Source organism: Parasteatoda tepidariorum, chromosome 5 (assembly GCF_982258835.1).
Source record: "Parasteatoda tepidariorum strain Cologne lab strain chromosome 5, Ptep-v5.0, whole genome shotgun sequence".
NCBI lineage: Eukaryota > Metazoa > Arthropoda > Arachnida > Araneae > Theridiidae > Parasteatoda > Parasteatoda tepidariorum.
In genome coordinates this window covers 40,072,388-40,098,961 of record NC_141759.1, presented here as the reverse complement: position 1 = coordinate 40,098,961, position 26,574 = coordinate 40,072,388, and the positions used below count along the sequence as shown (strand labels likewise).

General features: G+C 28.8%; 1 protein-coding gene across 6 annotated transcripts; it reads right to left on the bottom strand.

Annotated features, from left to right (window-relative positions):
• Positions 1 to 2,029: 2,029 nt before the first annotated feature.
• Positions 2,030 to 25,946, bottom strand: LOC107438195 (uncharacterized). Of its 6 annotated transcripts, none has more exons than XM_016050431.3 (9): positions 25,703 to 25,822; positions 22,429 to 22,467; positions 19,660 to 19,779; positions 19,470 to 19,553; positions 17,832 to 17,896; positions 15,781 to 16,143; positions 14,132 to 14,167; positions 12,248 to 12,310; positions 2,030 to 2,536 (listed from the first exon to the last, which is right to left on the bottom strand). In XM_016050431.3, exons 2-8 carry the CDS (start codon positions 22,438 to 22,440, stop codon positions 12,274 to 12,276), a joined length of 717 nt encoding a protein of 238 aa, XP_015905917.2. In that variant the 5' UTR covers positions 22,441 to 22,467; positions 25,703 to 25,822; the 3' UTR covers positions 2,030 to 2,536; positions 12,248 to 12,273. The 6 variants fall into 6 exon arrangements, with proteins under 6 accessions (XP_015905917.2, XP_071042026.2, XP_015905901.2 ...); XM_071185925.2 differs by having other exon boundaries at positions 25,532 to 25,712; XM_016050415.4 differs by lacking the exon at positions 12,248 to 12,310 and having other exon boundaries at positions 25,703 to 25,946.
• Positions 25,947 to 26,574: the final 628 nt, after the last annotated feature.

Genomic DNA, 26,574 nt, shown 5'->3' with positions numbered 1-26,574 from the left:
TAATAATTTATTTTTTAAAATTTTTTTACAGTATAGTAAAAAATTCGTGTCCAATGCTATTGTGGTTCATTTCATCTATATAATTTGAATCACGGAAAACTAGAATATTCAAACTGTTACAAAGTATTAGAAAATATAAAATAATGCCCTACAAAATGATCACATTTTTCATCAATCCTCTAGACTTCAACAGAATAATTTTTCTTTTTTTTAACTATCTAAAATGGCCTGCCACCTTAATAGGTTCGCAAAAAGTGCTTGAAGTCATCAAATGAGGACTACTTGCAGATTACAGCACATGTGCGAATCTGAATATATATTAGCTCATACAATGATTAACATCTTAGTACAAATGTAATTTTGTAGATATTTTTTTTAATCCAAGTGAATATTTAAAAATTCTACATGATTACACTATTGTTGATCGGAATCTATCCTTTTTAAAATCAGATGAAAAAGACAAATAAATTGGGAAACTACACAACTCCAGATTTGTTACTGCATTTGCTGAAAATAAAGTTTTAAGATAAAAATTTAGTGATGAAAATTGTTTATTGAATTTCCTTCTCATAAAATAGATGAATCCTGCGGGTACAGGTTACATAGGAAAGCAAGAATTACAAGTCTATAGTTAGTGGACGTGCATATAATTAGTGGACGGAGTTAAAATATTTGAGCATTGATAATCAAAATAGAAAGGTCGAAAATCCGTATCTCCCAATACTTCACATCAATTATTTTTCAACTTCCATAGCTCGAAAATGGGATGTTCTAACACACACAAAAATCAAGAATGTCAGGATTAAAAAGAAAATAATTTTCATCTGGAAAATCAGGACTACTACAAATTCTGGGTTTCAAAAAAAACTGTGGCGCTATTTTTTATTTCATACCTGACAACATCTTCTGGAATTTTCGTTAAAACCTAGCTAAGAACCTGTTGTATCTTAAAATTAATATGCAAATAAAGATTATTTGAACTTTCATATTGGTTCAACATATACACCACTTTTTAAATTATCATATCCTTCACACCTAGATTATTAAACAAAGTTATTCATCACAAATAATTACTATTCAAAATATATAATGTCCATATAGGATCATATAATTATAATATTAATTATAATACTGATCAATTTATAAACAAACAGTTTTTAATTTATTCTCCATGCTATACAAAGCGCAAATAAAGAAGGTGCAACCCAATAACTTGTGATATTTTAATTTTTCGCACTAACTTTTATACTAACGATTGGATTCCTACGTTACAACCTTAAAACTATCCTAAGGCGTCTAAACTTTCAAGCATAATTGTTGCAAATTTGTAACAGTTTTATTAATCTACTTTTTGATATAATTAAAATTAAATACACCCTTTTAAATGTGATGAAACGTGTAATTCTAATTGTTATTAATAGTGTGTACAGAGATGCCAACTGCTCCGGACAAGCCAAAATAATTAAAAAAACGGTAAAGAACTATTAAGTAAATTTGACTATTGTTGACTATTTTTGCTTGCTTTTAAAAAGGTATGGCCTGATTTGAATGTTGTTCAGTGGTGAATCATATAAGCCTACGAATTATTTAGAAATAGTGGTGGTTAAAAATCTACTAAATTGAATTTATTAAACCAAGAATCACAATTGATAAACTACCACTTTAAAATATATATTTGCTGTCCGGAGCAAGTTGGCATCTCTGGTGTGTACCATACAAGATCTTACCACTAAACAGCTAACAATTCAATTTCTGCTGCAATTTATTAACGCTGGTGCCTAATTATGACAAAATTTATTCGACAATTACTAAATTTATTTAAAGTCTTTTAAAACTATATTAATTATATATACCAGCCTATATTTCTTAAAATCTAGAAGTTTTTTGACGATATAAATCTAGTTATATATTTAGTTGTCGAAGACGACTAGGCTGTTTGCCCTGCCATAATCTCTAAATAAAAACCAAACCATGAAAATGCCAGAGGAAAAAATAAGGTAAATGGAAAATGAAATCAGACACCAAAAAATGGATGATATTGTTTTAATGAATGATAGATATATGCAATGCTTACAGTTTGAGAAACATAATAGTTAACAATTGTGATATAATGAGATGCCAAATTAACAAGCAAATATCAAAATTTAACAATAAAAAGACCATTATACAAAAGTCATTTCTTAAAAGTGGTTAAATTAAATTTTTCTGACCTCGGAATTTTACATACTAATTAATACTAGTACACTGTCTAACCAATTTGAATACATTGCATAGATTTGACGTGTCACCATCTTATAAAAATACATTTTTTCAGAAACAAAAATACAAAGTCGAGCAGCTTTAGACCTCATTCAAATTAAAACTGAAGGGGAACTGATAAATTTATAATGATGTTTTAAAAATTATGGAAAATGTTTTGATGCTTATGTGCCTACTGTTAAATACAAAAGTAATGGTAAAAAAAAGTGCATTAACAGCATTTTAACTTCAAAAATATGGTCTTCGAGATGCTCCTTCCACTGGAACACGAGAATCCCTAGGAAGAAAAGAAAAAACAATTATTTAAAAAATCAACGGAGTAGTAATATAAGTAAAGTCATTATAATTTAAAAACAATTGCATAAGCATTTCTCTTTTTGGTTCATTATGTTTCTTTTCTCCCCTATCATAGCCACCAACAGGTATAAGAAAATATCCAATAATTTACGTAAAAAACATAAATTTCCTGATAATTGTTGCAAAATATGCTTGAACACTTAGGGATTTTTATAGCCATCAAAATAGGAAAACTGCAATCTTTTTACATACATGGTTTCACATTAAATGACCTTAAAATAAAATGTTATGTACTATGTTTATTCATAATTTTGAATTGAAATAGGCATTTACTTCGTGAAAACTGAATTTTCTAAATGAGGCCTACTTCCTTATGTATTAGTGAAACTTATTTAAATATTCAAGCAAGCAAGAATCTGCACAAAATTTCTATTTCAATAGGGAATTTTTTAAGGAAACTCAGTCAATTTGAGAGAATTTTCTAAAATGTACAAAAACCAGAAGAATTTATATTAATCCAGTAGACCAGGAGAAACTGGCAAAATCCAGCAGTCTATTTGAAAATCCAGTAGAGTTGGCAACTATAGCTTATGAAGTCTCTTTGCTCTTGACTGAAACAAACTGATGGGAAAAGGATATCAAAAATTTTGCTTTTAACTAGCTTTAATAAATACCCCAAATAAACTGACACTACATAACTCCAGTTTGCAGTATCTCTCAAAACATGTAAAATATAAGGATTAAATCAAAATGAGGGATATAACTATGTAGCATTAAACTATAATTTTTTTCTCCACATAAATTATACCAATACAAATTAGAAATCAGTATTTTTCTAAAGGCAGCCTATTTTTAGATTTGCATAAATTTCATAACAAGAAATGTTTTTATCAGTTAAAACAATAAATATAAATTTTAAAAAAATTTAAAAACACTGAAATGTGCATTATTAAATTACTGGCCCAAAACTAATAGCTACATGTTTTTACATTACATTTTGGAAAAAATTTCAACGGTTTTTCTCTTAATCAGGGATGAGATTGACTAAAAGGCAAAAAAGCTGAATTTCCAAGCGAGTAAATCTTACGTATGTGCAATCTTTTAATAATTAATTCCGGACAATTTACGATAATAAATAACTATGTGTATAATGATATAAAATTGTGTACTAATTTATTAATATATGAATAATTACATCGACATTTAACATTTAGTAAAAAGTAAAATTACCAATTAAAAAAATAAAGTTAGAAATTATATTTTCTTCAGTTCACACAAAGGAGACAATTATTATTTGAAAATCTGATTAGTTTAGCACATTAAACTACTGAGAATATACATTTACATTTCCTTTCTTTCAATAAATACTATTACTTTATTTATAGCGATCTTGGATTTTAAAATCGCGTGAATATGAATCGCGATAATGGATTTTGAAATCACGTAAATATGGAACTCGATATTCGATTTCTAAAATCCAAAAATACAAATCATGCTGTGTAACTTTTAGATCGTGTAAATACGAATCACGATGCATAATTTTTAAACATCATACAAATACGAAAATCAATGTTTGATATTACAACCGTAGAAATTAATCACAACATTGAATTTTAAACTCGCTGAATCGCTACATATGAATCGCTACATAGGATTTTAAAAACGTGTAAATACGAATCAGGATATTGAATTTTTAAATCTCATAAATAAGAATCTCAATATATGATATTTAATTCGCCTGAATAAAAATCGCAATATGTAACTTTTAAATTAGGTAAATACGAGAATCGATGTTTGATATTAAAATCACGTGAATATATCACGTGAATATATCACGTAAAATCACGTGAATATATCACGTGAACATTGAATTTTAAACTCGTGTGAATATGAATCGCTACATAGGATTTTAAAAACGTGTAAATACGAATCGGGATATTGATTTTTTAAATCTCATAAATAAGAATCTCAATATATGATATTTAATTCACCTGAATAAAAATCGCAATATGTAACTTTTAAATTAGGTAAATACGAGAATCGATGTTTGATATTAAAATCACGTGAATAAGAATCAAGATATTAGCAGATTCTGGGCTTTAGATTTATCTGAAGCTTGTTTATATTGTTTTTATTTAGCCATAATTAATAAAAATTTACAAGATTAATTGAGTGGGCAAATAAATATTTTCACCACAAATCAATCAGCGACGTTTGAATTACGTAAATACGAGCAATCTGGCTGGCAGGTAAAAATGCGAAAAATCTTATAAGATATTTTCAGCACATAAAAGCGGAGAGAGTAGTTAAAATAAGTAAAAATGCGGTAGGGTTGGAAACTATGAAGTTTAAAATTTCTGCTTAAATTTGAAAAAACGGAAATAAATACAATTATTTTATTTCAAGGGCTGAATTTTTAGAAAAACCTCAACATTTATAATTTAAAAAAAAAGTGAAACTTTTAGAGAATTGGTGTTTTTGATTTTAAAAAAAAAATGCTGAAATTCTAGAGATTAACGTGAAAAAGGCAGAAATCTGCTAAAAAGCGGAAAAATCTCATCCCTGCTTAATATAATAAATTCCACTTTTTTATAGGTATAGATAGCACTATCGAATGGTACTCCCAAAATAAGGTAAAAATTTTTGTTAATAAAATCAAAAATTATATCTAAATTGCGAGGGAATCCCCCCCCATACCCATTTCTTCTCTTGGAATTAAAACTATATTTAAATAAATTCATTGGTTTGATGGCAAAAATAATAACTTGATACAGCTATGCAAAACAATATGCAATTATTACTCATATTACTTAATTGAACCATTTGATTAATAAAAAGGCAGGCCAATATGAGGTAAGGCAAATCATTTCTGTAACCGAACACATGGTTATTTTTCAAAATCAACCTCCTATCATTCCATTAAAAATCAATTATTCAATTAGTTGAAAAACCAGATGAACATTCAAACTCTTGTCAAAAAGAACAATTTAATATTGCTCCTAAGAACAATTTAATATTGCTTCCTCCAAAATTGCATCAAAATAACTTTGTCTATGAAAAGAACAAATCTCGCCATTTGCACGGAGCAATGGTGATGACTACGGTTATGAAGTTTAAATATTTCAAGTAGGGTTGTTAGGTTAATATCAGGGATGTGATTGACAAAAAGACAAAAAAGAGGAAGTTTATAACTGTAGCACTAAACGTGCAAAAGAAAAAATGATATGAATTCAAACGCCAATCTGATAATGATTACATAATTATTTATTCAAATAAACATAAATAAATGGTACTTGTTCTTAAATAAAATCTTGATTAAAATATTTTTTTTTTTTAAATAATTGAGACAACTTTGAGTTTTTCACATCATTTTAAAAAACATTTCCTTAATGGTCAAAGGACCTTTGCGGACTTTCTCATCAGTTCTTTGTTTTTTTTGATGGTCTTTCATTAATGTGACTGATCTGTAGACTGCGTTTTGCAGACTTTTGATCATCCGTGTTGGTTGGACAAGAAAGTTCATTTTTCGCACTATTTTTAGAGGCCTTAGATTTTAATTTTATCAAGTGCAATTCCCTCTGAAATTTGACAGCTTTTGCTGATATTTTTTTTGCAGCCTCCTTTGACACCAGCTTTTTTATTTTATTTTCCTTATTGGAATTAACAAGTTTTTTATTAAGCTCCCTATAATTCCGTGAAGCAGAGATCATGTTTCTACATAAATTCTTATCAACTTCCTCTGTAAGAAAATCTTTTTTCTTAAATGCATCGACAGCAGATATTTTGCGTGACATTAGTTCATATTTTATTGTTTGTATTGCATCAATAGATTCAACACTCAGTCTATTGGATTCAAATGTCACAAAAGAGTTCATGATGCTGAAGCTTGACTCCACTTTAGGACCATGAAAACAGGTGAGAATGGCACAGGCCATTTTAGACACCAGAGGAAATCTTTTGCTGATTTCTAACCACCACTTATCTACTGGCTCATCATTTTGTGGTTCCCGTAAACAGGCAGCCTGATATCTGTGAACTTCCAAAGTGTAAATATCTCTTTCAGCAACACTAATTACATTAGTCACTATGTCTGGAAGATCTTTCATTAATTTTAAAGAAAGGGAATGCTTACGACAAATGGGGTCAATGGAGGAAGCTGCTTGCAACAACAAATTCTCAAGAGGCATTTTTTTCTGTAATGTTTTTGCACATTCCACATATGCTTTCATAGTGTTCTTCTGAAAATTCTCTACCACCTTTACTTTTGACTTAGGGGCAGAAGCTGTGAGCTTTTTGATGCTTTGTCCAACAAAAACAGAATTCATTGGAAGATGATTTTTGATATCCTCCACATCAAAATGCTTGATTTTTTTGGGACAATCTTTTAATGAAGATATCTTTTCTGCTTTAATGAACAAAGAAAAAAAATCTCTTACTAAGCACAGTTGCTTATCATGAAGTATATGAAGAAGTGGGGTGTTACTTTGAAAAAGTTTAACATATTCTTTTAACTGAGATAACACTGCAACAAAAAGATTAGCGACAAGTTGGGTTTCCAATCTTTGATCAAATAATTTTTTAGTAATTCTGAATTTGCGATCCTTGCCTGCTGGTGTCAGGGATTTCTGACCAAGGCTCTTCTGCAAGTTTCGAATTCGATCCCTGGTAGCATTTTCAACATTGCAAGCTTTATAAATACTTACAACAATATGTAAGTATTCATTTCGGTCTACATTATTTAAAAAAGGAAAATAAAAGACTGTTAACCCTCCTAACAGTCTCAACAAATCTAAGGCAGCATCATACACAGAAAGCCACCGAAATGAAATAAATGCAATAGGCATTGTACATTTAATTTTTAGGGCACAACAAATTTCATTGAAAATTGCACGCAGATCAGGCGACCATTTTAGGTCATTGTGTATATCTGTACACAAGTTTTCAATGTACAATTTAAATGGCTTTGAAAATTGCTTAGTAGCATTATGAACATGGTGGCAAGAATCACCATTGATATCTAAAAGATGAGGACACTTTGAGCGAATTTTGACTTCCAATCCTGCATTCCTTCCTCTCATCACACTGCATGAATCCATGAGAACTGACATCAGATTTTGCCAAGGAATGTTGTTTTCTTCAAAAATTTGGACTAGTCCTTGAAAAATGGACTCACTGTTAACATTATTAACACTGTAGGAAGATAAATGTTTAGAACTAATATTACTTTCGGTCATGTAATTGACAAGTACAGTCACTATCTTTTGATTACTGTTATTTGTACTTTCGTCTAAGTTTAGGGAAAAGAACTGCGTCTGTAGATCATGAAAAATAGCTTCTTTCATAGTCTTAGAAAGGCCAAATCTTGTTTTATATGAAGCAGCATTCCGATGCATGGTAATGTGATTTAGTGCCTTTTTATCTTTGGACATCTCTTTCATAAGATTAAGAAGATCCGGTGCTATTGAAAATGGCAAAGATTTTTCTGCCATAAACCCCAGTAACATTGCTTCAAGGTTCACTATTCTATCGCCAACTGGTGTAAGAGGTTGAGGTAAATTTTCTTTGGCCACTGGTTCTAAAGCAACATATGCTGGTGGCAATCCATAAGGAACTTCACAATTTTCTTTCTTGCTACTACTTCCTAAAATTCAAAAAAATTGTTAAATGAATATGAAATTATTTTTTAGTTTCTTACGATGAATTAACATACGAAATTAACAAATACACTGATTTGAAATTGGGATCTAAACATTTCTGACAAATCTGATTTAATATTAGTCCCTATATTTATAATATTTTACAAATGCTAGACTATTGAACTTTTTTAATTCAACTGTTTTAAAACAAATAATTTAGGACAAATTTATGTTTTACGGACTGTGAAATCTGAATAATTAATGAAATATTACTGAATTTCTAAATGTTAAAATAGTGTAAAAAAATTAATGAATAACAATAAAAATTTCATGAAATTAGTAGACGGTCCCTCAAATAAAAATCGAAATCTAATTATAAAAACTTTCATTTAATTCTTACGTTTAAGTTAATTTAATAAAAAATTTTGAGAATATAATTGTTGACTTTGTAATAGTTGACTGCTCAGAACTCACATGGAAATACATAATTGGTGAAAGATCCCCAAATTAAAAATGTAGGATTAAGGTACTGATCTCTTAAATAGAACAGCGCTTGAAGGTTAATGTCTTGCCAGTGATGAAACCAACAAATAAAATTTTCCTACTAATGAAATTTTTTTTTTTGCAATGCTTAGTTGGTCCCCATGGTCAGCAAGAATTTGTGAGATTTTTCAGTCTGACTTGAGAGTACGAAAATGAAGCCCGAAATTGAGAATATCTTTTAAAGAGCAACTAAGTTGCATAGGAGATTGAAAGAATTCTTATCATGGAATCCAGCTTAGTGTACACACGATAGTCCGCAAGCTTTTCATCAAACATGTAAAATTATTGGCGCTTATATATGCTATGGGACTGATAGTACGCTGAAATGGAGAGTAAGTGAAGGAATTAAGATGGAAAATGTGAAAACTACACTATTTGCGTAATTCGTTTTGAAAATCGACATGGTTAAGAAGAAAACTCACATTTTGAGAAAGGGAAAATGAAGCACTCAATGAAAAAAGCACCTTTAAGGGTTTGAAAAAAATAAAAACCGAAAATAAGGACCTTTAAGCACTTTTTAAAAACGCTATGCACCCTGTACAACCTAGATGGAAATATAGAAAACCAATTATCTGGGATGCTATCGCTATCCCGGATGTCTGAATTTTCCAGTTTTCTGGATCGACCCTAAGTCTCGTTAATCGATATTTTATCGAACCCGAAAAACAAGGAAAAAGTGTAACACATTTTAAAGTAAGAGAAAAAAGAAAAGCCCTATTAAATTTAAAAAGAAAAAAAATGGTAGAAAAATAACATTTAAAGGAATAAAAAAAATTACAAGTTTAGACAAGAAAAACAAGTTTAAAAAATACAAAATTCTCATATTTATTTTTTAAAAATAATTACAATTCCTAAATTAACTAATATAAACAAAACCAATGATTAAATAACGTAATATATTTCATACCTAATTCTACAAGGGGTGAAACGATAAAATAAAAGTAAAGCTTATTAATCGAAATAAAAACAACGAAAACCGAAACGATAGTTAAAAAAAAAGGCAGGAACATAAATAGTAAAACCCGGAAAAAGGCAATACCAATAAGATTAACGGAATTAAAAAACAGAAGGAAAAAAAAACCTAATGATAAAATTTATGAATAAAAAGAATTAATTTATTGAATGCTAAATTTATCGTGAAAAGAAAAAAAAATCAAACGTAGTGGAATAAGAAAAACAAAACTGCAATCTGCTTCATAAAATAATCGTATGTTTAAATTAATAAACAAATCTCCTTTTATTTTTTTTAATTTATAAAAACACGATTTTTAAGGAAAGCAGATGTGAATCCACATCAAGAAAAACTTGCAAACAATTCCGCACTTCTAAAGAATCAGAATTTATTCAAAAGAAAAAGATTTTATTTTTATCAATTGATCTGTTTAACCAATGTCAAATAGATAAATATATTTTTCTCTTTCATCTTCTGTCCACTGATAGGCATGTGCAATGCATTTTCTCCACCCCCTCGTAAATCAAAGAGAAAACGAAAGCAGCATGCCACTCCTTTGAGTTTGATTGACGGTCTAAATGAGAAAATAAAACATTCATACCCGCCTCCTCTCGATCTGAAGATCTTCAAGGTCACGGAAGAAATGACGTTTAACTCGGTAAACGGGGGAAAAAATTCTCCCCTTGAAAAAAACATTAGGGAACAATGTATTTTTAAAAGAAACAATTTATAAAAGATATCTCTTGCTCGGAATCACTATAATTTTCTCCCTTAGAGTGATGTTCAATGCAGTTAATAAAGACTACTTTGATGAAAAAATATTATGACGCACCACCTTTTTCTTTTATATTAAAATATTTCAACACTATTGCAGTAGAAAACCTTTTTGCAGACAAGTTCTGATTCTGACGATCACGAGGATTTTATTTATAAAACCAATTTAAAATACTTAAAAGTTTATAATTAAATCTAAATACTTAAAATGTAAAACTAAATAGGCAAAGTAGAAAAAATTAAAAATTTTAAATCAACTTACCAGGTAGTGCAAAATGCTCCTTCCGTATCTGAAGAAATGACTTGTGCTTTGATGATTTGACATGGTCCGTAAGAGCAACAAATCCTCTAGATCCGTATGCTAACTCCTTGCTGCAGACGGTACAATAGCATACACCGCATTTTGTCAATTTCCTTATACACTCACGTAAAAATATTCCATCAATTTGTTTTTCCAGCCATTCCCATCGCCAGGGATTTTTAGCTTTTTTATCGATTTCTCGAACGTTAAAAGGCGAAGAACGAGAAACAATATCTGTACGAACGCTGGCCATACGTCAACAACAGATAAAATGTTAAGTACGAAGGAAATTCGTCAAAAAATTATTGAGAGAAAAAAAATAATGATTTTTCAAGAACACGTGCGAAACGCTACTTCTTAACTAAAATTCAATTGAATAGACGAGGGGTGGGGGGGAAATGTAAACCACGCAGGCGTCCAGAATGAGTCATCAAAAGATAAGACAGTACTAGAGTAGGAGGTGTTGGTAGGGGACGGCATTGTTTACCAAGGTCAACCACTTTTACCCCAACCAGCAGATTAACCTGTGAAGAAAGGTTTATTGGGGGAGCAATACTTTCGCTCCGCGGGAAAAAATTTTTCAACAAAATATCATTTACTGCATAAAATTTTTTTTCCGCGCGGAAATTTATGTAAAAAGAGAGGAAAATATGGAAAAATCTGAAAAAAGCGGAAATCCGCGGATCCGCGGAAGAATCACATCCCTGTAATATTTAGGAAAGGTTTTGGCAATGTCAGCGAGAGAAAGGAATAAGGGCAAAGAGATGTGGTATTTTTTGTTTCCATGGCAGCAAACAGTCTCAGACTTTGTAGAAAAGGGAGTTTTTCTTATAGACAAACCATAGGAACAAATATGTTGAATGACTGATTAATTTTTTCTACCTATGCCTAGAATACAGGGGTGATTGTGAGTGCAACTCAAAAATCCTGAAAAAATTTCTCGAGTGAAATCATTGATGACGCATTTCGAAAAACTAATGTCTTTATAAATTCAAATTTTTGATATTTTCAAAACATGGAATTCTAAATAAATCATATGCAGCATAATTTAAATGAATAATTGTGTACAAGTTTACGTTTATGTCTAATCACATTTATTATTATACCAGAAAAAATATTTACAAATGAAAGAGCTGCCAAGTATAAATTCTAGTTCAGGGTGCATTGCCAAATTATTCAACAAAAAATAAGCACCTTTAAAACACTTTTCAAACACTCAAAAAATATCATAATTAGGCAATGTTGGAAAGCTTTTGACAATTTATGGTTTTACAATTAATCTTAAAACCTTAGTTTTTCAATAATTTGGGAATTTTGGATAAACTTTAAGAATTTTTTTTAAAAGTTAAAAATTTCATTACATTGATTCATTTTATTTCCTTTCAGTGCATGTCACTCTTGCGGTAGTGGTTTTAAAAAACTGTACTGAAAATAAAAATGAACCTAGCAATATAAAATTAATAAAGAATATACTTCTCATTCTACCTATTTTCATGAAGTAGACAATCTTTTTATAGAGCATATTCACCATAATAGCTTTTGGCTGATCTGCAAATTATAGTGAATTAAAGAGAGACAAGGAAAATTAATTTTACTTCGGTAACAACTTACTTAGGTAAAATTTTACTTTTATCACTTGTCTAAGAAGTAATATAAAGTCTCCAAACTAAGACTAATTAGACAAAATAAAATGGATTCTTTTTAATTTTTTTTATAAAACTAATGATACATTAGAAGTTTAAATGGAACTAAATATATGAAAATTAATGATATAAACAAGTTCAAACAGATTGAAAGGTGAAACTTGTAAAAAGAGATTTGTTAACGACTGCATAACAGAAAATATAAAAAATTAACAGTATAAAAGTAAATTCTTCAGAGTTTACTGAAAATATTAACAGATAAAAATCATTAAAATCATGCAATAGGAAAAGACATTTTAAATACAAGACAAATGTTATAACAGGTTATTTATCAACAGCTAAACATTATCATTGAAAACAGATAATTACTTATTAATCAAAAAGATAAAATTAATTAAATGCTAGAAAATACAACACAAAACCATCCAAATTTTGCACATGCATGAAAAACCTATTCATCAATGTTAATCATAGGAAATTGTTTTTATTGTAGTAATTATGCATTAAATTGTGTCACTGTAGTAATTGTTATATGACAAATTTTGAAACATGCCAACATAATCCTATTTCACTTTAAAAAAATTTTCTTGACTGCAACAGACGGTGCAAAAAATGTGACCAGCCTATAAATTGATACGTTTTTATTTAGAAAGAAAAAATTCTAATTAATTAAATTAATTGAAAGTAAAAACATGCGATTATATCATTCACCAAGAAGTGATTTATGTGCAGAAATTTGCATAATTTTATACCTGGTGATCAAGATTAACAACTCCATTATAGCTAAAACTCTTAATTAATGGCAGTTTAAAGAATCTTTAGTTTAATTAGAGAGTGAGCACATAGACCCGCTGTTGCACAACAAACTATGTAGGTTATAAAGAAACATTTTGTGACTTTATTAAAAAGTTTTTAATAACATAACTATTAAATGAATTTCATATTATTAAATGAATCAATGTTATGGATGACATAATTCTATGAAGTGTGTAGTTATTGTTCTGAAAATAAACAAACATCCCTCTTTTCTACTTCCTTAAGACTTTCAAACTGCAGGTTTAATGTAAAACTTGCATTGTAAATAATTAACAGGGGTAGATTCAAACTTTTCATGAAAACAAGTCCTGTTATTATCATTTTTGTGAAAAATCACAAAAACTAGTAGTCTAGTCTTCTTATGAATTTGAGTGAAACACATGCGATTAAATCTAAATTTAGTATAGAATTTTAAATTTTTTTTCGGTTAGAGACAAAATAGTAGAAGTTTTGGTTTTGCATTATAAATATTTTAAGAGCCCTTTTTGAGGTAATTAAGAAAGGTCTTCAATATCAAAAAAATAATTTTCTAAAAATCCAATAAGGGATCCGAAATTTTTTCTTAAATAATTATCTGACTAATTAAAGCTTTCTTTACATACAATTGTTAAAGGTAAAATTTTAAATTAAGATCTGTTTTAGAAAGATATTTACAAAAAAGTACCGATCCTGTAACAGGATATTGCCAAGAAGATTCTAATAAGAAATGGAATAAAGAAAATGTTAGTCAGGAAAGATTTTGTTCTCATAATAAACAAACTTTGTATCATTTATTAAAAGGATATAAGTTACATAAATTAATATTATACAAACATTCAGATATGCTTTATTATTTTACCAAAATATATTGTCTAGTTTGGAGACTACAATTTTAATTACTCAAGAAGATAAGAAAGAATAAAATACTTACGCGTCTCCATAATAATCATTGGACCAATAAGAGGATCTACAAAAATAACAATTTCATTAATATGAAAATTTTAAGATTTAAAATTAGTTAAAAACTTAATTTAATAAGTTTTAAAATACACATTTTAACATAAAATAATATACTAAAAAGCAATTTTTTAAAAACATTAAGAAATGATTAAATTTGTTTTGTTCTTCTGTAAAAGAAAAAAAAAAGATCTAAATTCTCAATCCAAAACTTAGAGGAAGAAAAAAAATTTTTCACCCATAACCACAGGCAATGAATATAACTCAGAAATTCACTATTAATTGCAAGCCAACAATTAATAAAATCATTATGAATTGCAACCCAGTGACCACATTCACAGAGTCTGACAACTGTTCTCATAATGGGTGAAACTTTATGTCATAGATCATGTGGTTTCACATGACTTTTTTTTAACAGGAAGCATATACAGGGGTGATTGTGAGCCCCAAGTCAAAATTCCGGAAAATTTCCCCCCCCCCAAAAAAAACAGCTTAAATTGAAAAAATTTAAACAGGGTTTTTTTCCCCCTTTTTCTCAATATTTCTTAGTTTACTTAAAATATATTTAAAATTTTACAGGTGCCTGTACCATTTACACATACCTATGATGACCTGGAGAAGTAATCAAAATTTACAAATATGTCTCTCTTTTTTGAGTTTATGATTTTAACTATTTACTGATAAAAAATGAATATTAATCATGAATATAAACTTATAAAGAATCTCTCTGGCTCTCCTTTACAAGCAAATAAAATAAACTGTGTTTTTAAGTTCCACCTTTGAAAATTTGATTTCCGGAAACTTCTGTGATCAATAATTTTTTGAAACGTCTGGATCTTCGATGTCCGGAAACTTCCGGATCACTGTTAGCGAAAAATCCGGAAATCCGGATTTTTTCCACAGCACAATCAGCCCTGCATATAATATGCTTCCTGTTAAAAAAAACTATACATATGAACTATACAAATTATGCATAGTTAATTTTGGTTTGAACCATGTTAATTGTAGTCCAAATGATCCTTACGTTGCTTATGATATTATAATACAAATAAAATTCAGGTAATTAGCTGTCTTTCATATACCTTAAATTGTAACTCATACTTACAATAAAATAATCTTGCAATCAATTTTGAAAATCTCAAAATGAAAAATTTTAAATAAAATTGTAACAGCAATCATTAAATAATAAAAATATATAAGATAAATTGTATAATTTTTATTACATTTTTAAGAATTATGGAAAAAAATGTATAATAAAAAAATTTTTAAAAAAATTTCACAATTTTAAAAATGTAATTTTTTTGTAACTGATTTTCCCACCAAAAATTATACCAGGAAAATAATTTGTTTCACTTGTCTACTTAAAATCGAATTATGTTGTTGTAGTTTTAAGAAAAGATTATATGATTCATTAAAGCAGACAATATTCATCTATATACTTTTGATCTTTATTTGCCTGAATGACCAATTAAATTATCTAAAAAAATCTATTTCTCAGATTCTTGACACAGGATTTCCCACTATATATTTAAAATCAACAATTATATGGCATATTAGAATTAAGGTAATTATTTGTGCTTAACCTAACTATCAATTAAAAAACACAGATTTTTACAAGCGTACCTGCTAGCAGCTGACATAGGAGGAGGAGATCTGCGAGAGTACAAATAATCACTAGTAGATGGATATGCAGTGGCTCGTCTATCATAAAGATCTCGTGATGCAGCAACTGGCCTTGCATAGGGATCTCGAGAGGCCATAGAATAAGGTGAAGATCTGGAATAATAGTCATCTCGAGGAGGAGGCATAGGCGATCTATCATATGGAGAAGGATAGGGCCTCATCCGAGGGCTCATTCCGCCACCATATCCTCTATCGTTGTAAAAATCTCCCCTACCACCAAAAGGAGGTGGGCCATCATAACGTCCATAACCATTAGAATATCCACCACCACGAGATCGGCCGCCCCCGTAACCATCTCTATTCCTACAGATCAATTAAAACACGTTAGCAAGTAGCAATATAAACAAAATATATATTCTTCTTATAGAATCAAATATTATTAAAAAGTGTGATTTTAAATTCTTTTCTGTTTCAATAAAATGTGGCGATTTTATAGGGATGGCTTAAAAGTTAAATTTGTAAATTTTAAGAAAAAATTTCAACATTTCTACAAATCCATTATCATTTACTATACTTATAATTATTAGTTAATATAAATATACTAAGCCCTTGATTCTGAATCAAGTTTATTTTACAATTTATACTGTTACATAATTGTTTTAACAATGTAACACAACCTATTTCACATTGATACAAGTAAGAATTTTACTTTTAAACTAAGTTCAGTAGTACATGAAAAAATAACTAGAACAAAAATTGAAAAACTATCCTTAAAAATTTAAGGTCGTTAACAAATAAAAAGTCAGATAATTGGTAGAAAATTGTGCGGGAATAATTTTAGTTATAAACATATTTAAGATCATTTTTATAAATATTTTCAAGAATAGGTCAGTGCTTAACTGCTTTGGCATTCTTTTCCTTTTAAAATTTATACCATATCAAAAAAACAATATATATTTTTAAACAATCCCATAAGAGGAAATCAGAACACTATACAAAACATTTGTAGAAAATAAATTAACTTCATAAATTAGGAAAATTTCATTCTTTCATAGTAAAAAAATGACAAGTGAAAGAATGAAAAAAATAAGCATTTGCTTTTGAAATCTATTCCCATACGTAAAACTAAATTAACAATATATATTCCTTAATTACACAAGAGGAATCAAAACACTTATTAATATATTTTTAGAAAATAAATTAACTTCATAAATTTAAAGAAAGGAATGACACTTGAGTCGACTTATCCAATTTATTTAGAATTTTTTAAACACTAAAGAATTTTTCTAGATTTGCTGAAATTTGTTTTTGCAACTTAATCAGAGCATATTTTTAGAACTTACGCACTGTTTTTACTCAAATTATAACACCATCAATGTGAATCACTATAAGTAAGTGAAAGTAGATATGAATTATGAGTTTCAAACTTTTTTGATAACAGTTCATCCAAATTAAGTTATTGCAGCATTTTCTATAGGAATCAAAATTAAGGAGGTATTTAGGGAAATGCAATTAAGTAAAAACTTTATGATACGGAGATTTTTCAAAATAAGAAAATACAATACAATCTCATTTTTAACAATTATTCCTTGGGATTTTCAGTTTCTCTCCTTTTTTCCTTTTTTTTTTAAGTTAACACACTATAACAATCTGTGAATTTCATATCATGCTTTTGAATAACTACACAGTTTTGATCTTAATCAGTCATTCTGATCAATAATTAGAAATTTCTCCTTCCTGTAACTAATTTTGCAAATTTTTTTATTTCTTTTTACAGAATTCCTGGATTTTTGAATGGTATTTCCCCATCAATAACTTGGATCTGCAGTTCGGGAGAAAGCGTCAGAATTTGGGAGTGTCCCAAATAAATCAGAATAGTTGCCAGTTAGGCATTAAAAAACAAGCAAACATTTACGATAAAATGAGTAAAAACAGAACATTTTCAAAAAAATAATTGAAAAGATTGCTTAAATGCAAAAAAAAAATCCATTTCTTGAATTTCTATCAAATAAGACAGCAATACTTTAACTATACAAAACAAAATTAATCACCTGTTCACTCCTCCTTTGGCACGGCCCGGGGCACCAGGTTCAGGGTGCAACTTACTTTTGGATCTCTAGAAAAGAATTTTTGATAAATGATTGAATTGAGAAAATTTAAATCTTTCAATTTTATACAGGGTATCTGCTACATTTTAGATATTCAGATTCATGACTTTCCATGACTAATTCCCTGAATTTTTCATGACTTAACGAAGTTACTATTTTCTCTGACAAAAACGCAACAATAAATTTAAAAAAGCATTATAATAACATTAATTGAAATCATAGGTATAACCAAAACTGTTATACTCTGCTTCCTCATATTTGTAGATTTTAAATTAAAAATGAGTTGAAGCAATAAAAATGGCTGAATAAAATGCATAAGCAAATATTTTCTTTTTCGTTTTTTTCTGCAGAATTATATTCTTAAGATACCTTTCTTGTTCATCAGAAAGGAAAGAAATACTACTGATTTTCTGTTCTCATTATATAAAAATTTGCCAATGACTGGCTTGCTTCAGCTAGAATTTTAAAATGATAAAATAAAAAAATTAATAATAACAAAAATTCTGAAATCACAGAAGTTTAAAAGGAAATTATGCTTTTTCCTTCATTTTTTTTTAAAGAACACCATAATTTTTAAAGAAAATGATAAAAACATTTTATATTTTAATAAAATATGACTGTGAGTGGGGATTTTGATACACATTCAGATATTCAGAACACCATGAAATAGGGGGGAGGGCAAATTTCATTTCAAAAATTAGATTTCTTGGCAACCTAAATTCATGACTTTCCATGAATTTTTTAAAAAATAGTTAAAATCATGACATTTCATGACAAATTTTGTTCAGTAACGAAAATCATTACTTTCCATGATTTTTTTTCATGACTTTCCAGATGCGCGGATACCCTGTTTATAATCCCATAAGCAGAATATTTTCAAATGTTCTGCAACAGGACTTATTAATTTATACATATGTTCTGCAAGCATTTCACAGCGAAAAAAAGTCAACTTTCGTTAAAATACTATATTTTCTTTTATTAAAATACAGGATCATACACAGATACACAACATTATTTTTTAAACCAAGGCAAACATTCTTGATTTGTTACTTTTTCAATCACTTTTAAAGTACAAAATTTTGTTGATGATGATGAATTATTAATAAAATGACTATGATATTAAGATCCGGACATTAAAATAAGGGCTGCCTTAAATGTCTTTCAAAGGGACAAGTGCCCAGATGGTGCACCATTTGCAAACGCAAACATTCGCTGGTCTGTTGTTCCAACAACTTCTTAATCTCCATCGAAAGCATTTGGTCTTTTAGAAACAATTCTGTCAATCGTGAATCCCTACGATTCACAAATTGCTTCACAAAATCTCAGAATTTAATTCTTTTACGGCTTGCTTTTGCAAGAAAACGCTGTCACTTATTCAAGATACAAATTGTTCTGCAGGACTTCATTTGTTCTGCGACGTACGTCGCAGTTTTAGGCACTTTCTGCTTCTGGGTTTATAATAATAAATCATTTACATACTTAAACCTTCAAAAAAATCTTTTTTTACAAATTTCAATGAAACAAGGCAAAGAAACAATAAAAGTTTAATTTTATATTAATCAAGCACAAATTGTTAATTACCTCAACACTGAGAGATGATCCCCTAAAGTGGTAGTTGTTAAGTGCTTTAATTGCATCTTCAGCTTCTTCGGATGTGCTCATATGCTGGAAGTAAAGTAAAGGCAATCGACATACATAAGGGAATTTTTATGCTATAAATTCAATTATACAAGTAGAGAAGTTTTAAATAAACAGAATTTAAAATTCTTACCACAAATCCATATTTGTTAATAACATCACACTCTTTTACTGCTCCATATTTTTCAAACAGAGTCTGCAATTCTTCATTAGTACACCCATCAGGTAAATGACCAACAAAAAGTTTTGTACGCTAGAAGAAAATAAGTAATCATACAGAACTGCTACAGAAACGAAAAAACATTGTTAATAGATTCATCATTAAACGCAGAGCTCATTCTAGGCAGAAAAAAGGGCAGGGTGCAAAAGTTTAAAAAAAGGGCATTATTATTCTAAAAAGGCAATAATTTCATGTTCTATTAAAAAGCATTGTCAATCAGTAAAAGAATTTTTTTTTAACTTAACTGAGAGTAGCAAAGCAATCATTAATTACTTATTTTCATTAATAAATTAACATATATATCGAGTTAATGAGCTAATTAGCTTAGTAATTTATTTAAAATGCATGCATATATTAATAAAATAATAAATGTATGCTTTTAAGTGTCTGTAGTTATGATTAAATAATTAAAATGATTAATAATAATTATGATTTAATGATAGTGGAAGTAACTGCAAACTTTCAAAGACAAGTGCAACAATGGGTTGTGATGGCTATTTTTCCTTTCCCATATAAAATCTATGTATTGACAGCAATGACAAACTAAATAAAAAGAGTTAAAAATAACAGTTCATGAAATCCATTGTAGAGTTTGGGGGAAAAGTAAAGAAGGGTTGGATGAAAAAGGAAAGAAGGGTTCAGGAAAGAAAGGGCAAAAAGGGTATGGAGTCTATTACATCAGGGCACTAATTTACTTCAGGGGCAACAGGGTGAATTCTTTTGACTAAAAGGGCAGCAGGGTGCTGCGCCCTGTTTACCCTGCCTAGAATCAGGGTTCATGATTTTTTTGATTTTTTTAAAAAAAATCAAAAGAATCAGATTTTTTTGATTTAAATCGGATTTTTTTTGATTTAAATCAGATTTTTTTGATTTAAATCAGATTTTTTTTTATTTTTATTTAAATTCACTGAAAGAACTTTAATTTATGATTTAAAAAAATTATAAATGTTGAATCAAATTAACTTAATATTAAAACTATATTGTAACAATATTTTAGAAGCTCTAATTAAAATAATTTTTCATTATAATACATGGCTTTGAATGCATAGCAACCATTTTGAAACATATGCATGATTAAAATTTAAAGACTAGATGAAATAGAGAATTTAAAGAATGCTTCAGGGGTCTGTCTGGGTTTTTCTAAGAGGTACCTATTTTGTGAAAATTAAAAATTATATTATAGAATCAACACAAATATAGTAAAAATATGGATTTATCGTTTCTTACAAGACAAAAAAATAAAATTTTAAGAAAAACTATTTTGTGTGATTATTCTATCATTTTTCCTAAAGTTGAATTTGTAAAGGTACCATTAAACGGTAGTAAATTTGGCTTGGACAGACCCCTGTACTTTAACTATTAAAACAAAGTTTCAGTTAGCAAACCATAACTTTAATTTAAAATTGTGATTTCTTTTTTTTTTCTCTTGATTTTTAAAATGGCAAAATAAATGAAGCAGATTGTGTTCATAAATGTAGTCATTTATCAAAAAATAAATAAATATTTAATCTATATATTTTTACATTAAAATATTCATTTTTAATTCTATATCAAAATAGATAAGTTAAGCTTTAAAAAAAAAATTAGAAAATCTATGTACTCATTGGAATTTTTTTTCACAAAATTTCTTTATAGAAAATCAGATAATGTCAAAGATACTGTAAACATATTATGAGAAAAAAATACCAGTTAATAACCCTACTGCATCAAATAGACTTTGAAAGAGTTTGAAAGGGAAGAATGACACTATATTAGGAAAAAAACATCTGAATTCATCAGCCCTTTTTTTTCTTCTTCTGTTTTTGGCATATTAGGGTAATTTCTTTTTAATATAACCTCAAGCTTCAGAAATATACATTTTCTACCAATAAAATATGATGTAGATTTTAATTCACACTTTTTCATTCAAAAGATAGAATTTTATTAACATTATTTGGGTTATTTTTTGAAAAAAATTCATGTTTATTAATTACTTTCTACAGCTATGCAAGTCTATATTAAGACAGCATTAAATGTTTACTTTAATCTGTACTTTCAATCTCAAGAATCAAAAGATTTTTAAAAATGTAATTTCAAATGTGTTGGAATTTAATACACACCAAGAAAGAAAGTAATTTCGTTAACTAAAATTAATTAATGCAGCAATTTATTTAAATTAAATTTTAATACTAAGAAAAGAAAATAATAAAAGTATCAAAAATTTAAAGCACTGTTTTTTAACTTTTAAAATCAATATATATATATATATCGATAAAAAAAATTAGTTGATTTAAATCAATGATTTTTTTAAAAAAGTCATTTGATTTAAATCATGATTTAAATCGTGATTTAAATCAAGCTGATTTAAATCAACGAACCCTGCCTAGAATGAGCTCTGATTGAACGTTAATTGAAAATTAAAAAGCTAACCAAAATAAACACATTTATTTAAAAGAAAATGTACAACCGTTTCAAGTACAGGAAAGGGCTTAATAAATATTTAAAACATTCTCAACAACAATACTTAATTGCAGCGACAACAATACTATTTTTAATTAAAATAAATACAAAAAAAGTATCTGCAAAATTGGAGAAGCACCACCAATGCATCCGTGCACAGCATGCGTCCGTATTATCTAACTATAACAATTATCACTAAAATATAAATAAAATAAAAATTTGTAGAATAAAACTCATACTTACAGGGGCACTCATGATTCTTTTAAAATAGAAGCTTCAAACCTAAATAAAAATACAAGAATTTTATACTAAGGACTAACAAACTAAATAAAAACAAAAAGTAAAAGAAAACTCTTTTAATAAACTAATGCTAGAATGAAATTACAAATTTAAAATATTTAAATTTTTTTATGCCATTAAGATAGATATAATAAGTATTCCAATAATGAAACTGATTATTTCATCTGATATTACTCATAATAAAGAAAAATGAGCAAGAATTAAAAGTATAAGAAAGTTTAAAAACAAGTTTTTCCATCAACAAATAATTGTGGAATTTATTATGGTAAATTTAAAAAGGTAAACTCATCACCTTGCAGCCAAATTTTGAAGAAGAAAAAAAGCCAATTCCCAATTAAATTATACAACTGTTTTTAAAATAATTCTAAAAATTAATAAAAAAATTAAAAGAATATACAAAACCAGGGATCTGTTTAGAAGAAATTTGGGTTCGTTAACGGACCTTTCACAAAATATCTTTACATAAAAAACGGACCCTTCACAAAATATTTAACTTAAAAACGGACCCTTCACAAAACAATTTATCTTTTAATTTAATCAGAACCTTCACAAATTTGTTTATCGTCATTATTGTTTTGTTAATAGAATAAATCCTTCCCAGGAAAGGGGGAGAAGAAAGGCAGATGTAAACGAACTAAATTTTGTCTTCAGCAGACGCTTTTCCTTTATTCGTCCGAAATGAATATTCTCTGTTGAGCAGTATAGGCTAAATACCAAATATTTGTATGTTGCATCTCTAATTTAGTAGCGGCAATTGCTGTTTGCTTTTTAAAATTTAATTTTTTTTAATTATAATTTTACAGTGTTGAGCATAATCTTGCATGTCTTTACAATTTAAAAACTCCTTGAAGTTTTTTACAATAACAGGATCCTATTTGTACAATTTCACGAAAGCAGTTGTACAAATTCACCCTGGTTGAAAGAATGCGACTTAATGTCTATTTTATATTCAGAAATTACGAGTAATTTTTCACAATTTTACAAAAACAGGACCTTTCACAAAATGTCTGGACAGACCCCTTAAAACAAAAAAAGCTATGGAGACAAAAAAGGACATTAACATCTCATCCCTCATCAACGGAATTAGCAGGGTTTAAAACATTATTCCTTTGATAGCAAAAAAAGTAAACCAAGCTTTAATAATATAAAACTAATATTATTTTGGGGGAGATTCCCATATTATAAGTGGCAGAATAAAAACTAAGCCTTGGCAATTTCTGGGCAGCAGCAGTCCGCAAGAAACAAAAAAAAATCACAAAAACGGACCAACTTGAAAGGTATAACTCGTAACCACCCCCAAGCAAACATCTATATGCTTGTTTGTTTTAAATATGCAAGTGGCACATTCGCATTAGTGGTTGGCACAACAAATCGCGATATGGAAATATCTCCTCATTTTGCTCACCACTGCTTAAATCTAAACAGATATATAAAAAGAGACTACCAATTGGTCATGTCCTTAATTCTGATTACATTCTTATTTAAAAAAAAAAAAATTTAAAAAAAGTAAAAAACAGCTTAAAATTGTCAACAAAATAGTAAAAAATGATTGGCTGCAGCAGTACGGACATTTAAAATAGTTTATATGCCATAATTCTCCTTTAAAACCCAACATCAACGAATGAGATACCATCCATAAACTTATTTGAAAACTGTATAACTACATCAAAATCTCTAGCGTGAAAGACCTTGCTGCTGTAACATTTTATCTAATATTTAGATATGATTAATTTCTTAGCTCTTTTAACTCTATCTCTTTTAATATGACATGATCTGTCTGACTTTAATCATCTGTTTTTATAGGTTTATATAGGTTATTATAGTTTATATATATAGTTTCTACAGGCTTAGAGGCTTTTTAATAAGTTTTTTTCTTATTACTATCTGACACTTTTAATGAAGTTTAATAAAAGGGGGTTCAAAGGTCAATTAGAAAATTAACATATGTATATGGCCTATAAAATGGGTTATTCCCTATAGCGATCTGTTGCACCAAGTGCAATCGCCAAGATTCCAAATAAATACCCAATTTCAAATTTTTTTAAAAATTTGAATTAAAAAAAAAATTTAAATATGTAGATGTTAGTCTGGGGGTGGATAGGACTTATATTTTTCAAGTTGGTTCTTTACTGTGATGTTTTCTTTCGTTTCTTTTGGAAAGTTACCCAGTAGTGACCAAGACTGGACGATTATTCTGCCTCAGATCATGATATAGAAATCTCCCCCCTAACAAAACAATATAATAAATTTAATTCAATAGAATTAATTTCATTTCGAATATCGTAATAATTTTTTAAAAATGACAAGCAGATTGCAACGTCTGTTTTAAATTAGTAAATATAAACTACATGGAATTTGCAAGAACATAAATTTTGAACTTAATATGCATAAATTTTTTTTCATTATAAATATGTATTATATTTTTCATTACATGTATATATCTTTTTCTTTTAGTTTTTATACCAACTGATATTTTTGAAATAATGTATAATTAGGGCATGAGAGATTTGTTGATTTAAAACTTCATTCATTGCGACACCGGTAAGCAAAAAAATATTAATACAGCCCCTTTTTAAAAAAAAAAAGGTTGTGCACCCCTGAATTGAACAATAGAAAAATACGTACATGAAAAGGATTAATAACAATACTTGTAAACGATTGCCAAGGACTGTACCAATAATACAATAAGTTTGGATCTGCATGACTTATTTATTGATAAAATTAGGCCTAACCTAATCTACAGATTTCTTAGGAACCAATAATATCTAGGAATATCATTAGCACCAAATTCATAAATAAGAACACACAAATAAAAAAAATAGAATAATACAAAACTTTAAGAAAGACTACCAATAACATTCATTCAAAAAGAAAAAAAACATTAGGGAGAGGAAAAAAAAAGGAATCGGTGCACAAGATATCTATAAACATTTATATAAAAGTAAGAATGATAAACCAATAAAACTCAAATGAAAAGGTCATAAAAGTACAGAGATAATTATGATAAAATAGATATTCTATAGTAAAATGGCGTAAAAAAACCAACATAAAACTTTCTTCAGCAGGTGTTTTCGCGCCCAGTAAGGAGCGTAATAATAAATTCATTAAAATGATACAACGCCTTAAATTTCAATATTTTAAAAAATACAAGTACTTAAAAACATGATAAGTTACAAATAACAATAGTTTAATAAGAAATCAAAATACAATTACATACCAAAATTTACACAATAAACCGGTACGGGGACAAAATTAATTAGCGAGGAAACGATGCCAATCTCAAAAATGAAATTTGTTTCGATAAAAAGTTTAGTTGTTTTTATTCAGTGCACCCTTGGTGACGGCCACGAACTGAACGATCAAGTTCAGTCTCGTCTCAGCCTATCACGTTTTCTTAGGACGATGGTCAGCTTAGCACACGATAATAAGGGATCATATATAGTTTGTCTAAAATAAGAACTCCTCTAGCTATTCGTCTGGACTCATGGCGGTGACTATGGTAACTATTCCAAGTATAACTTCGAGGTATAATTTTTTCAAGTAGGGGTGTGGGGTCGCTGTTTAGGTCGGCCATATTTTTCTTCGATCTATTGTGTTAGCCCTAGAATGAAGAGAAGCTACCCTGCCTGAAATGCGCTGATCTTGTTTCCATAGCAACAGATGGCCTCAGACTTTGTAGCGGGTGGAGTTCTTACCGTAGACAAACTATACACCAAATGTAGTTACCGTACCTCTGATCAACTTCTGGGAAATATGTAAACTTGAATGGTGAAGTTGTTGTTGTTGTAGTTCATCTGCGCAATGGGCTATTGCCCACAGTCTGGGAAACTTCGCGAGAATGATCCGAAGACATGCCATCACAATTTTGATCCTCTGCAGAGGAGATGGCACTCCCGCTTCGGTAGCCCGACGACTAGCACGCAAAGTCAATCACTTTACGGTAGTACGGTTTAACGAAGACCAATACTGCACACCCTCGCTCCTAAAGCAGACTAATCCAAGTGGTCACCCACCCGCACACTGACTGCAGCCAGTGATGCTTGACTTCAGTGGATCAGTCCACTGCGGGACGAATGGTGAAGTACTAAG

What these genes read in the sequence shown, in the direction of transcription:
- LOC107438195 (XM_016050415.4), bottom strand. An exon ending in TTAACAAATATGGATTTGTG is followed by an intron (nt 19,554 to 19,659) that starts GTAAGAATTTTA and finishes CTTTACTTCCAG; the next exon opens with CATATGAGCACATCCGAAGA. An exon ending in GATCATCTCTCAGTGTTGAG is followed by an intron (nt 17,897 to 19,469) that starts GTAATTAACAAT and finishes ATTCTTTTCTAG; the next exon opens with AGATCCAAAAGTAAGTTGCA.